The 15,122-nt window shown below is 41.1% G+C and overlaps 1 protein-coding gene across 3 annotated transcripts in view; it reads left to right on the forward strand.

Moving 5' to 3' along the window:
* Positions 1-998: 998 nt before the first annotated feature.
* Positions 999-15,122, forward strand: part of NUP214 (nucleoporin 214) — an 89,151-nt gene continuing 75,027 nt past the window's right edge. For all 3 annotated transcript variants that reach the window (XM_069476971.1, XM_069476972.1, XM_069476973.1), the window contains exons 1-11: positions 999-1,116; positions 2,836-3,031; positions 3,642-3,793; positions 4,709-4,907; positions 5,541-5,611; positions 6,830-6,893; positions 7,389-7,492; positions 9,827-9,933; positions 10,571-10,637; positions 12,771-12,897; positions 14,346-14,507. In XM_069476971.1, the coding sequence (XP_069333072.1) occupies positions 1,072-1,116; positions 2,836-3,031; positions 3,642-3,793; positions 4,709-4,907; positions 5,541-5,611; positions 6,830-6,893; positions 7,389-7,492; positions 9,827-9,933; positions 10,571-10,637; positions 12,771-12,897; positions 14,346-14,507 (1,294 nt within the window). In that variant the 5' untranslated portion in view covers positions 999-1,071. The remainder of the gene's footprint in view (positions 1,117-2,835; positions 3,032-3,641; positions 3,794-4,708; positions 4,908-5,540; positions 5,612-6,829; positions 6,894-7,388; positions 7,493-9,826; positions 9,934-10,570; positions 10,638-12,770; positions 12,898-14,345; positions 14,508-15,122) is intronic.

A 15,122-nucleotide genomic window follows, 5' to 3' on the forward strand; every position in this document is an offset into this window, starting at 1 on the left:
CATGTTGGGTCTGAGGCACCTGAACTTCATTTACTTCTCACAGCAACCTTCAAGGCAAGTTCAATTATGTCATCCTTGTTTTACAACTGAGCAGCAGGCTTGGCTTACCAACATTAAGTGGCAGAATCTGCCCCCCTGAAGCCTATCCACGGGCAAGTTAAGGAATCTCTGTTCTAGAATATTGACATAATTCCACTACAGAAATTTCTTCTCCATAGGACTGTGTGATGTTACCAGTTAGCATTATCCAAACAACTTGAATTCTAATCCTGCCTCCACTACTTTCTGGCCGAGGACTTCTGGAGAATTTTCCCAATTTCTTTGCTTCCCTTAGCTCATCAATTAAGTGTTATTAATAATAGAAACCCCTAGGTGACCTGGATGTCCTAAAGATTACACGAAATCACACATCTAAAGGGCTTTGCGCAGAACTCGGCACAAATTCTCTTGTAACCAGAGGCGGGTATGGCTCTTGCTCTGGAAATGATTGCCTTGAAAGGACTAAACAAAGCTGGTCTCTGGAGCCCTTTAACCTCCCCTCCCAGCCTGGGTCCTTAGACACCGAAGGGCCTCCTGTGGCCAGCGCCCCCTTTCCTGGACCTTTCTCAAAATGTCCCCTGGAAACATCTGTCAAGTTCCCAACTTCTTTGAATCAGCAGCCTCTAGTAGCTGCTTATATGTAAGTGTCACTGTGAGGTTTCAAAGGTGCAACAAGCGCGAAGCACGTAAGCGTGCGCCGCCCACGGAGCAAAAGGAACACGCGACCAGTCAACCCCAGCGCCAAACAAGCGGAGGGAGCCAGGACGCCCTAGGGCTCTGCGGCCACGCCCCCACTCCAAGGCTAGCCAATGGGGAGCGGCAGGCGGCGAGCGCGCTACTTCAGGCGCGCCGTCGGCCTCCCCCGACCTCGCCGCGGAGGGGCGCTTGGCGTCACCAAAGCGCGCCGGAAATGCGCGATCCGTTGTGCGCCCTTGTATTGAGGGAAGGAAGTTGGCTTCTGAGTGGTCTGGGCTGTGCGGGCAAGGCCGCAGGCGGCAGTGGGGGCTGCTTCGACATACTGAGGGCGGCGCGATGGGAGACGAGATGGATGTCATGATCCCCGAGCGGGAGATGAAGGTCAGAGACTGGCCGGGGCCTCCCTTCCCTCCTTAGCGCTGGCGTTGCCTTGGAGCCCGGCTGAACGGCGGAGCGCGGTGTTGGCTGCCCCGCCTTCTGTTTGAACAGTTTACCGCAGTTACAGCTCTCACTGGCGCGTCCTGGAGTACTCTGTCGTGCCGCCGGCCTGGTAGCCCCGCTGAATTCAGTTTCCCCGTCCCTTCCTGGTCGTGTGCACGCCTCTTGAGTTATATACTAGGTACTTTCATGTGGTGGTCGCAGTAGTGGCAATAACTACTGTTTATTGAACGATTACTAAGTGCCAGGCACTGTGGTAGTCATCATAGCAACCCTACGAAGTAGTCATTAATGTAGAGGAGGAAATCGAGGCTCAGAAAGTAACTTACTCAAAGCCACATTTGACAAGGGGGTTGAAAGCCAACGTCAGTTAAGACCCTCCGTTCTTTGCTCTCCCTGTACTACTTCTGTAAGGTAGTCCAGGCTTGCCTGAGGTAAGGCCGGGGAAGATCATCCACCCTACAAACCTTTAGTTAATTGGACTACGAAGACTATTTTGGCACCGGTTTCAGCCTAAAGTCAGGAAATTAAAGGGAGGGCCAGGTGGAGCAAATGATGGTAATGTGGGAGCCCGCTGGGGCTGACTCCCAGAATGGTGTGTTAAATATTTAATAGTTCTTATATGTGTTCTTACAGAATGAGGGTACAGAGGATGAGCTACATTTATTTTAAACAGCCGACAGGGAGTACGTTGCAGGAAGATTTCAGGCATTTGTGTGAACAACAAATCACTAGAATGCGTTTAGGGGATAGTAATCTATATCTTATTTAAAATAGCGATTCTCTCTTCTTTCTTGAGAGTCACCGCCTGTACTGAGCTGCCTGATGGGGATGTGTCATTCCTCAGTATGCTAAGGTAGAAGAAAAGGATTTAGAACCACGACGCAGAAGTTGGTAGTCTCCCTTTGAGTTACTGACTATAACAAGGGAGCTCTTGGTGCCTCTTCATCCCACTGGCCCTCTCCACTCATGTGACCAACACCCATGTAGGCTATTGGGGATTGTTAGGATGAGGAGTACAGAAAAGACTGAAACTTTTATTCTGTTCCTGTGTAAAACCATGGTATGGTCTCACCCGGAAAGCTGTGTGAGTTTTTACTCACCATAATGAGTTGGAACTAAGAGTGTTTCAGCTGATCTTTTAGAAAATATGTATTAAACCACAAATCCAAGGAAATTAGTATGGCGTTGTATTAGGGATTCTGTATGAAACACACCATAAGAATCTAGTTTACAAAATAAAGACCAAGAAAAGCTGTAAGAACTTTTGAAGTTTAAGCACTACACTGGGTCATGAGACACTGCATACCATGAAATAAGACAAGATTATAAATAATGAAGTGTAACTTGGGTGGCAATTCAGACAATAAATTCATTAGGAATTTAGAAAAAGAAAAAACCAGTGTAAGCCGGATTAGTCAAGGAAGGCTTCATGGAAGGTTTTTTATTTCCTCCATTTATTTCATTCAAGAAATATTAATGAGCACTACACTAGGCACTGTGATAAGCACAGGGAGTTCAAAGACGATTGAGACAGTTCTTGGCCTCAGTGTAACACATATTTTTGGTTGTACTGACATTGGATCTACTGGAATATAACAACAGACGATACTTAATTTCCTTTTTTTCCTGAATTGATCTTATTTTGATTCTTTACAACAGGATTTTCAGTTTAGAGCACTAAAGAAGGTGAGAATCTTTGACTCCCCTGAGGAGCTGCCCAAGGAACGCTCTAGTCTTCTTGCAGTGTCCAACAAGTATGGTCTAGTCTTTGCTGGTGGAGCCAGTGGGCTGCAAATTTTTCCTACTAAAAATCTTCTCATTCAAAATAAACCCGGAGATGACCCCAATAAAGTAGGTAAGTTCCTTGATTTATGTTGCATAGTAGAAAGAGGTGGCTTGCTAATATGTTTTCTTCCCAAGAAATCTTTCTGATATTAAATTTAACAGTGCTATTGATCTTAAGGTTGACCCCCAAAAAGATAAGTTCCAGTTAGAATGCTGGAAGCCTTTCTGGGTTTTCTCTTTGGTCTTTTGTGTTTCTCTTTCAGTGAGTTGTTCCTCTGAGCTCCGAGGGAAGTAGAAACTACCATTATACCATACTTTTATTTTTGCTCGGTTGAACTTGGGCTCTGCTCTCTAGGAGAAGGGTTTTGTTGCATGGATTTTTCAGTTGGCATAATAGGACCATCCAAACAAGTGGGAATGTGTATATTTGGAGCATTGTTGTAAAAATACTTTCAACAAGGACAATAGCCAGTTTCCCCAGGTTGTATGAGTAAGAATCCCTGTGATTCCTAATGCATATATCTATGAGAAAGTTAAGACTTATCTCCATAGCTAGGTATGGAGGGAGTATGTGTGTTTATATAGATGCAAAAATTGGTTCACATTGACCTGGATAAAGAGGTTATGGCTTTATGCTTAGAATATGCTGTTTTCTACTTTGCCTTTTTTTGTTTCCGTAGTTGATAAAGTCCAAAGCTTGCTAGTTCCTATGAAATTCCCAATCCATCACCTGGCTCTGAGCTGCGATAACCTCACACTCTCTGTGTGCATGATGTCCAGCGAATATGGTTCCATTATTGCTTTTTTTGATGTCCGCACATTCTCAAATGAGGTAAGCTACTGTTATACTGTAATGTCAATTGGGAAACTAAGGAGATTTTCTGGTATTGAGTTATAACTTGGAAGCTTTGTAGGTTAACTCTTGAAGTCTTTTTCTAGATTAAAATGTGGGTTTAAAAAAGTCTTTAATTATAGAATTATGAATCTTTGAGATAGAAGGGACTTCAAGAAATTATTTTTATAACACCATCTGCCTCAAAGTGTTACCATTTCTCATTTACACATGAGACAACCAACCAGGGAAGCTCAGGTGACTTTTTTAAGGCCATAGAAATTAATAGATAATGTCAAAAGCTTTGGGTCTCTGGCCTCCTATGCAGTGTTCTTCCATTCCAAGCAATATCTTAAGAGCAATGTCTATATTTATAATAGCTATATCATTGCTTGGAATATTTAAAATGTTACTATCAGAATAATAGTCAATAATATTGAGTGTTTGTACTGACTGTATGCCAGGCCCTGTGTGCTGAGTACTGTGTATGTCTTGTACCTTGTTCATGTACACCATGGCCTCACATAGTAGGTACTATTGTCTTCATTTTATATGTGGAGAAACAGGCTCAAAGTGTGTAAGTAACTGTCCAAAGTCTCAACACTATTAAGAAGCAGAGCTAAGATTTTAATCTAGTGTCTGCTATTTACTGGTTGTTTAGCCCTTGTGTGTTTCTGTGCTAGGAGTCCCTCTGAGTGTGTTAGAATAATTGATTGCCATTTTCAATGTTGTGTTCAAACAATCTGTAAGAAATAGATTGTTGTTTCATAGAGCTAAATCTTTTTTATGGTTAAGGAGAAAAATGAAATGTGATTTGAGAAAACTTGTGTATTCAGTAGTTTCCTTTGAATATTAAATATCTTATGCATTTATTAATTTATTAACTTATTTTGCTATTATCTGTTTGTTTAAAAGGCTAAACAGCAGAAACGCCCATTTGCCTATCATAAGCTTTTGAAAGATGCAGGAGGCATGGTGATCGATATGAAGTGGAACCCCACTGTCCCTTCCATGGTGGCAGTTTGTCTGGCTGATGGTGGTATCGCTGTCCTACAAGTCACAGAAACAGTGAAAGTGTGTGCAACTCTTCCTTCCACGGTAGCAGTAACGTCTGGTGGGTAACAAAGGCTTTCACACTATAACATATAGTAATGGTAATCTGTTTAAAAATTAATTTCTGGAAGTAAAAATGGATAGTTTTTTGTTTTTTGTGGGTAGAAATAAAGAGTATTCTTTATTTCTGTAGTTTAATGTCCTTGAAGCCAAACAGCATACATGATTTAACCTGAATGTGCTTGGGTTTTCTGGAGAAATATTTTGGTACGGCTGGATTAGAACTGCGTTTGAAGAATAATTGTTTCTGGATGTGAAGGGATCATATTCTGACAGTCATTTATACCTTCAGGGAGGAAAGCATTAGAAATATCAAATAGCAAGAGAATGATTTCTTGATATTTGAAACCCTTCTTCTCTCTTTTCCCTGCGTTATCCGAAGACTACAGAGTTTTCCATACTTGGCAGCTTTCTGGGCAATAATCTATTGAAAAAGCATTTTTAGCTTTCAATTCATTGGCCTGGTGATAAATCATAATTGGCTTGTATCGTTAAAATGATTTTACTTTTTTCATTTCACTTCCATGAACTGACCAAGGGATGAGAAGTGGTGATTATGTAGCTGTGTGTAATAGATCTCATTGATTTGCTCCATTTTCTTCAGTTTTTAATTGGTAGCATTCTCTTTGCTTAGTGTGCTGGAGCCCCAAAGGAAAGCAGCTGGCAGTGGGAAAACAGAATGGAACTGTGGTCCAGTATCTTCCTGTAAGTTCTTACCTTGAACTTCAGAACTTCTCTTAAGTCACCCACTATTTTTGGGTTGGCTTGGGAGTGTCTTTGTTGTTTTTCTGCTAAAAAGTAATTTATGCTCATTGTCAAAATCCATCAGTGAATGAAGAAAAAAGTGGGACTCTCCCTTCTATCCCCTAGTCCTCCTTTCGGGAGCACCCACTGTGCTTTGTTACATGGGTGGCCTTCCAGACTTTTCTGATTCTTATGTAGATAGTCTATGTGTACATGCACCTTTTTTTAAAGTAAAATGTGATCATACTCTGCATTGTTCCCCAACTTTATTTTTCTAATTCATTTCATAAAAACAGAGCTTAAGGGAAAAAGGAGTTAGTGACAAAACTATTGCCATAATGCAAAATCACTCTGGGTTAAAGCAGAGTATTTGTCTTTTAACGAGGCCATCTTAAAGACTCAGTTTCTTTAACTATGGGCAACAAAGAAAATGGATGCTTCTGTTGTTGCATGTGCACTCTGTCATCCTCCCTGTGATTTTCTTGAGGTAATATTCACAAATATTCTTCAGTATAAATTGACTCACAAAGAACCCACATATGTCCATTCAAGCCTGGACCTGAGGAGGGGTTCACAGGCGATGTCGTGGCCTGTGTTGTGCATTCCTCCTTGAGACTATTTGAGGGGGTGTGAGTGTGGCGTGGTGAGTGTGGTGATGGTGGTGTAGGCTTGAGGTCAATGTTTTGTTTCTTGTTATTATGGTTATGTGAAATTTGGTACATATGCTCATACTCTTTTAGGTCATTAGCCTGTAAACAGATAATGCATTTTGTTTAATTTTCTTGCTTGCTTGTTTGCCTTTTTTATTTTTTAGCTTAGTATATCGGGGTCTTTTTCCATCTCATTCCATATAGAGCCACTTCATTCTCTTAAGTGGCTGCATAGTAGTGTAGAGGTGCCACACTTTATTCCATTTTTGATGGCCATCTGCGTCAGTACTAGGGGTTTTGCTTCTATGAATGGTATTGCACTGAACATCCTCATTACCTACATCTGAACACGTTCATGCATTTCTGTAGGTTAGGGTCCTAGAAGCAGCCAACACTGTTCTTTGTTCAGGCTCTCCTGGCTAAGGAGATGGAACAGGTGGCATCCAGGGGAGCAGATTGGATTTGAATGTTTCATTGGTTTAGGGATTGTTTCATTTGACACTTTTTTTTTCCCCCAAATCTCTTTCAGACTTTGCAGGAAAAAAAGGTCATTCCTTGCCCTCCATTTTATGAGTCAGATCATCCTGTCAGAGGTAATGCTGCTTTTCTTGTTGTGCTGACCTCCAGTGAGGTGCCATCTGTATTACAGAAATTCTAAATCATGTGATGTACCTACATACCTGCTTACGGAGGTGTTGGTGCCTACTTCATGAATAACGCCACTATTTCAGTCAGCTAATTACATCAGTATAAAATGATAACCCTTTGGGAGACACCTGTGTTTCATGGTAAATAACATGAAATGGATCCCGACTTTTTCTTAGAATTCTTCATAATTTGCCTTGATTATATTCTAGTAGAAAAACTACAACTTTGGGATGAAATTGGGCTTCTTGAGTCTTTGTGCCTATGAGTTGTATCTAGTCAGTGAAATCTGGACCTTTGTTAAACTATAGTACTTTGATTTTTTTATCCATAGTATGTTATGTATTATTGCATATAATGGATATTCCGAACATAAGATGCTTTTTGCTGTATCTGGTTGCTGTGATGTTTATTACCTACTGATTAGGGCATGTGTCTTTCAGTTCTGGATGTGCTGTGGATTGGTACATACGTCTTCACAATAGTGTATGCCGCTGCAGATGGGACCCTGGAAACATCTCCAGATGTGGTGATGGCTCTACTACCGGTAGGCGTGTGAAAGGGAATGTTTTGGTTCTTTGAGAATTAGAAAACTCTTCTAATAACAGTTGGAGGCTTTCGTTTCAGGTTCCTCTGACAGTGATTATGCAACTTCAGGTGTAAGGTTTCAATGCTGCACCATGGGCCCGGGGACCAAAAAGGTTGTGTCCACTTATAACATGTTCTCCTGTTTAGTTATGAGGTTAAAAAAAAAATGATAAAACTTGCTTTTGCTTAAGCTGTAAACTGTGAGTCTTGGTTAACCTCATAAGGAAATTTTAGAAAAGAAAAAAATTGATTTTTAAAATTCTTTCATTTATTTATTCAGATATTTATTGAATGCTGTCAGTGTGCTAGGTCCTGCATTAAAGCTGAGAACATAGCAGTGACCAAGACCAAGTCTTTGCCTTTATGATCTTACATTCTAATCAATGTGCTCATCAGTAGTAAGTGTGGGATCGAGGACTGGTAAGGGTGGTGGAGAAAATACAGCAGTGTTAGGGATGGATGGCGACTGGCGTGCCATTGAGATTGGGTGGTCAAGGACGGCCTCTCTAAGGAGAAGTCATTTGAGCAGAGAACCAAATGGTGTGAGAAAGTGAGTCATTGTGAAGATAGGGGAAGAACATTAATTATAAGATCGTCAAAGTGTTACTAAATTGCAAATGGCTTTTTTTTTCTTTTCTTTTTTTTTTTTTTTGAAACAAAGTCTCACTCTGTCTCCCCAGCTAGAGTGCAGTGGCGTTATCATAGCTCACAGCAACCTGAGCTCAAGCCATCCTCTTGCCTCAGCCTCCCAAGTTGCTGGGACTACTGGTGTGCGCCCCAGCCTTAAAAAGCAATTGAGGCAAAATTTTTATTTTCAAATCAGAATTGGTTTTCAAAGTTTAGAAAAACATTTAAAAATATTTAGTAAAAAGACTCCCCAAAAAGCCATTTTTAAAATATCACTTTTAATCCTACCACTCAGAAATAACTGCTGATATTTTAGTATACAAATTTCCAGGTCATTTAAATAAATAAATAAATGTCTAAATAAAACAAAAGTGGGAGTTGTCATTCTGTTTTGCAACCTTGTTTTACTTAGTAAATTACAAACACCTTTCTATGTCAGTAAATAAAATCTGAATTTAACTGTTTGGATGGAAAATCTATTTAGCTCTTCTACTGTTATATTTTCAGGTTGCTTTTAGTTTTCCCCTGTTTTAAAGAACGCCATGGTGCATTCTTTTATTTTATTTTATTTTATTTTATTTTTTTTTTTTTGAGACAGAGTGTCGCTTTGTTGCCCAGGCTAGAGTGAGTGCCGTGGCGTCAGCCTAGCTCACAGCAACCTCAAATGCCTGGGCTTAAGCAATCCTACTGCCTCAGCCTCCCGAGTAGCTGGGACTACAGGCATGCGCCACCATGCCCGGCTAATTTTTTTTTTTTTCTATATATATTTTAGTTGGCCAGATAATTTCTTTCTATTTTTAGTAGAGACGAGGTCTCGCTCATTGCTCAGGCTGGTCTCGAACTCCTGACCTTGAGCCATCCACCCGCCTCTGCCTCCCAGAGTGCTAGGATTACAGGCGTGAGCCACCGCGCCCAGCCAAGGTGCATTCTTTTATATACATTTTATGTGATTATGTTTATTTTTTGGAATAAATAACTAGAAATGAAATTCCTAGGTCAAGAGATATGTGCTTTATTGGATAGGCTTTTGAAAACATTGCCAAAGTACCTTTTAGAAAAGTTGTACTGGTTTATACTTCTACCACCAGTGGGACTACCCAACACATGTGTCTGTATGCTGTGATACCTTTTAGTCCTTGCCAGTCTGATATTCGGTAAAGGTGTCTTGTTTTTAACTTGTTCGGGTTTCTATTAAGGTGGAATTTTAAAAATATGTTTACTGAGATGCCTTACTTCAAGTTATTAGAATTTTCTTATTCTCAGGGATAACATTAACATTAGCATTTATTTTTGACTGCTGTTTATGTTCTATGTCATGGGCTGGATGCTTTATGGGTATTTCATTTTGCACTTGCAATAGCCTCTGAAGTAGGCTTCGCAGGACCATTGTACAATTGAGGAAACTGAGTATCATGGAGGTTGAGAAATCTGTGTGTGCTTGTCCCACAGCCGGAAAGTGACCGAATAGAGTTTGAATGCAGCTCGCTGCAGTGTGACATTTATAGTCTTTGCACTACTCAGTGCTATTGTGTCCATGTATTTGGACTTAGATTTTCAGTGTGTTTTCTCATAAAACTTAAATGGTTTATCTTTTGAGATTCTTAACTACATAGGATTAGAGATAAATTGCACATGAGATTTTTTTTTCCTGCTCTGTTCATTGTAGAAAAAAGAGGAAAAGCACCCGGAGATATTCGTGAACTTTATGGAACCCTGCTATGGCAGCTGCACGGAGAGACAGCATCATTACTTCCTCAGCTACATGGAGGAATGGTGAGCAGAGGGGTTGGGCAGGGGGTGCCTCTCCCACTGTCAGGTCACACCCAAGTCACCTTGTTCCACTTTGAAATCTTCTCTGTAAGAGAGGAAAATAGGAACTGAGATGCTCTGAACATATTTTCAGCTGATGCTTGATAATGTCTTTCTGACTACTTTTCTTTCCCCAATCTTGAATTATTTAGATTGAACACATACTAATCTTAAAAAAATCCCAATTTTCTCAATAATTTGACTTTTGAAAATGTTGACATTTAAGGAATATATTAAAAGTTTCCCTCTGAGAGCAAAATTTCTCTTTGAAAGGTAGATTACTTGAAGTAAAACTTCCATTCCTTTAGCATGATTATTATGCTTTTGAGTGGTGTGTTTGTCGTGAACTGACTTGATTCTGTTATGTCTGTATGTTGTTAACACGTAGGTAGGCAGTGGGCTGATTCGGCAAGGTTTTGTCACAGGAACTAAAAAGTTGAGCTTTATATCTAAAATCTTCACGCCTTTCTTCAACTGGGTAGAAAACCTTACCCTCTCCTTGGGATGTGGAGGAAATCCTCTCATATGTTACCACAGAGCCAAGTCAGGTTAGAACGGTTGCTGTGTTTGAATTTAATGGTCTCTGGCTTTATTCTTTAAGGGATTTAGTGCTGGCAGCATCTGCAGCTTCAACAGAAGTTAGTATCCTTGCTCGACAAAGTGATCAGGTAAATTTCTCTTTTTTGTCACTTTTATGTGATACTTTCCTAAGAAAGATTTTGGGGGAATTAACCATGTGGTTAAGATTTAGATGAGCTCACATCCCTTTTAATGAGTTTCTGGGTGAGAGCAAAGCTTAAATGACAAAGTGCCTTGGACCAAATGTCTTGACTGTTGCATTGGAGAAACATGGGTGTCAGATTTAGCAGTTCCTTCACTGTCATAAGAAGCCTTTCTGTTCTTCTAGGATCCATCCACGGTCTGTGGAAACATACTATGTAATCAGTCTCCAAATGGAGTGTAACCTGGATGTGTAGGAGGCTTTTCTGCCTTGTTCTGTTTTACCATCATTTTCTTCCTATCACTTGAACCTGCCCCTGCTATACAATTAACTGCAACCCATCCTCAATTATGGAAGAAAACATGCAGATCATACCAAATTGTGATTCATCACAAATATTTTTTGTTTGACTTTGAAAAAATGCCATAAAAAGAAAAGCACCTATGCATATAAGTGCCTCCTTTCACATTGTCTTCCTTGCAGGGCCGAGGCGGGCCGAGGTAGTAGTGGTGCAGCTTCTACTTGTAGATTATGCGGGGTGACTGACTATGGCACAATGAAAGGGAAAACTTTTTAAAGTTCTGCCTTGAGTTTAAAAATGTTTGGTGTACTCTTGTAAATAAGAAACAAGTATTTCCCCATCCCATGCACAGATACTTTGTGCCTCTTCAACCATTCAGCATTTGTCCGTCATTCTCTGGGTGTCAAGGTGGCCCCACTCTGAGGGGCATGGATCTCTTAGTGCCTAGGCTGGGCCACTTTTGGATGAGAGACGAGAGTTTAGCTGTCTGATTTGCTGCTCTAGAACTGTCTCTCTTAGATTGACTTCAGTAACAATTTCTTATTAGCATAAGTCTATTATGTATTTACATAATAAAAATATACTTCTTGTTTTTTATCAAAATAATTTATGTACATGCTTGAAAAAATCAAATAGTAGAGAAGAGCTTATAAACGAAAAGAATCACCCCGTCCAACCCTGTTCTGCTCCAGTCCTGCTTTCTAGAGGGAACCATTTTTAACTTGTAAACTTTTTCTTGTAATGGCTACCATCTTATCTCTAAAGAATCTGCTTTATCACTAGTTATTGATTTGTTAGTTTTATTTTTATTCTTACTTTATTTTGAGACAGGGGCTTGCTCTGTTGCCTGGGCTAGAGTGTAGTGGTGTCATCATAGCTCACTGCAACCTCAAACTCCCACTTTGGCCTCTCAAAGTGCTAGGATAACAGGTGTGAGCCACCCTACCTGGCCTGTAGATTGTCTTTAAAAGTTGAAATCAGTTTTGTTTATGTTAATATAAATATATATCTGTTATTTATTTCATAGCTAAGCCCTATAGTATGATCACAGTCTATTTTCCTGAACAGCCTTTTGTTTTTCTCCCTTTGTTACTCACTGAGCACTGTTTTCCTGTGGTTCATGCTGCCCAGTTCTGGTCAGCACTGAAAGCTAGACAAAGTGTTAGTGATTTTTAAAAATCAGGAGTCATTTGTTGGAGGAACAGAGCCCATCCAAGCAAACTTAAGCAAAAGAGGAGTTTACTAGAAAGACTTAGGGGTTTCTCAGGGAATCCAGGGGCAGGAAGACTGACCACTCTGAGGAATTGGTACCAAGAGTTTGGAAAACAAGGACTAAATTTACTTTCTGTCTCTGTAGACAAGTGTGCACAGGCCAGCTTTATAGGCTTCCCTGCGAGTAGAAATCAATTGGAGTTCCTGGTCCCGATCCCAAATGTTTGGGAGCAGGCATTGACTGGCTTATTGCACCTGTTGGATTTGCCCCTCATGGCCAGCAGTCTGCCTAGTTGTAGTGGAAGATGCTTCAGAAAGTGTTCGTGATAGTGATTATCCACAAGGCAAGGGCTTGGTGTACTGGAACAGATAGATTGATTTGGGAAACTAATCTCTGGGTTGCTGGGGCTTTCAGACCATCTTTCCAGATTTCACAGCCTCCTGGTCAACACATAAATAAATCTAAACCAAGTGAGACATCTCTGTTCTTTTCTCCTATTTGAATAATGCTAGGAGGAACAATGCAAATAACCAACATTGGCATTTTCTTCTCTCTTTTTTCCCCAGATTAATTGGGAATCTTGGCTACTGGAGGATTCTAGTCGAGCTGAACTGCCCGTGACAGATAAGAATGATGACTCCTTGCCCATGGGAGTTGCCATAGATTATACTAACCAAGTGGAAATTGCCATCAGTAAGTGTATCTTGGGGCTTAGTGCAGAAATAATCTTTTTTTTTTTTTTTTTTTTTTTTTTTGAGAGAGAATCTCAATCTGTTGCCTGAGCTAGGATGCAATGGCATCAGCCTAGTTCACAGCAACCTCAAATTCCTGGGCTCAAGCCATCATCCTCCCTCAGCCTCCAAGTAGCTGGGACTATAGGCATCTACCACCATGCCCGACTAATTTTTTCTATGTTAGTGGCGTGGCCAATTTCTTTCTATTTTTAATAGAGACAGGGTCTCGCTCTTGTTGAGGCTGGTCTTGAACTCCTGTTCTTAAGTGATCCTCCCACCTCGGCCTCTCTGAGTGCTAGGATTACAGGCGTGAGCCACCATGCCTAGTAGAAATTGTCTTTCTAGTAATGGTGCGTATTGAAAAGCCAGTTACGTACGTGACAGAGTACTCTGCTAGGTACTTTTAACTGCCGGCAGCACATTTCTACCTGAAGAGTGATACAGGGTGCACTGTGATAGCATTAAACTAACTTGAATGGATATTCATTGATGAACCCAAGGCCAGACACGCTATGTGTACATGTGTGTGTACACATGTGCATGTCTGTATACTTTGAAATCTGGTTGAAATATAGAACGTTGGGATTTCATAGCTTGGTTTCTGTGTCCAGTCCATTTCCCCACTGACCTCCCAAAGGAGCAGTACCCTAATCTCGTACTGTACTTGGTTTGAAGGAAAGGATTAGAAAATGAGGACTTCGAGCCCATGGCTTCCAAATTGGGCCTGGGTGTGTGCTCTGAATAGATCTACCCTGCGGGAGCTTGGTGATAGTATAGTCAGTGAAATGTGAAAGTGACCAGAAGAAACATCTTTGCTCTCTGGTGCTTCAGTTTAGAGAGGTGTCCCTATCATCACTGTTAAGTTTCTTGTTCTTTCCCTGGTTGGGCAGGAGTGTTTGGTCTGATTAGCCTAGTTGCTCTGATTCTCTTGAAGTCTTAATTGACAAAATACATACTTACGATTCAACTGTGAATAAGTATAAAGTAGTTTGACTTGTTCTATGTCCTACTGTGTGTTTTCCAAGGAGTCTAGTCTGTCATTTTCTACTAAACTGAGCACTTCCTAGAGACTTCCATCTTAGTCAGGGGAATGCTGAACTTATCTCCTGAACACTGAGACACTCATAAAAACTGAGGGACCTTTGAAAGAGTCAGAGCCTCTGTGGGCCTAGTGGAGCTCCCAGCCAGAGCCCAGCAAGAAGGCCGTGATCCAGTAGTAGCAGTGGCTCTTTTTAAATAGCTGATGCGTGAAAGGCTGTTTAGATCTGAATCGGAGCAAACTGACCTGAACTACTGTTGGGATGAGTCCCTCAAGCCCTCTTCTTGCGTAGCACGGTCTTTACCTTCCGGGCCCAGGCCCTCAATTTGACTTGGTTCTTATATCACTTTTGTTTTCTTTTTTAACAGGTGATGAAAAGACTCTTCCTCCTGCTCCAGTTCTCATGTTACTTTCAACAGATGGTGTGCTTTGTCCATTTTACATGATCAATCAAAATCCTGGGGTTAAGTCCCTCATCAAGACACCGGAGCGCCTTTCATTAGAAGGAGAGCGACAACCCAAGTCTCTAGGTACGTGCCTCTGCCTGCTTTATCTGTCAGGGAGTACCGTGGGCTTGCACAGAAGAATTTCCAAGGATGAAAATGGTGTACGGATGCAGAGTGGTTATCTTAACCAGGCCAGTCTATCTTAGGAGGGCATGGACATATCTTTTTTTGATCACATATGTACATACTTGTCTTTCTTCACCCCCAAGCTTCATTTTTCAGCTATTACTTTAGAGAAAAAAGATCAACCAAGTGGATCCCATCAGGTTATTTACCAATAATGTCCTATTATAAGACCTATTAAATGTTCTGAATCCTGAAGACAATGTGTTTAATCTTGGGGGATTGGTTAAAATAAATGATTATAGGCCGGGCGCGGTGGCTCACGCCTGTAATCCTAGCACTCTGGGAGGCCGAGGCGGGTGGATCGCTCGAGGTCAGGAGTTCAAGACCAGCCTGAGCAAGAGTGAGACCCCGTCTCTACTAAAAATAGAAAGAAATTATATGGACAACTAAAATATATATATACAAAAAATTAGCCGGGCATGGTGGCACATGCCTGTAGTCCCAGCTACTCGGGAGGCTGAGGCAGTAGGATCGCTTAAGCCCAGGAGTTTGAGGTTGCTGTGAGCTAGACTG

Source organism: Eulemur rufifrons, chromosome 7, assembly GCF_041146395.1.
Source record: "Eulemur rufifrons isolate Redbay chromosome 7, OSU_ERuf_1, whole genome shotgun sequence".
NCBI classification, from domain to species: Eukaryota; Metazoa; Chordata; class Mammalia; order Primates; family Lemuridae; genus Eulemur; species Eulemur rufifrons.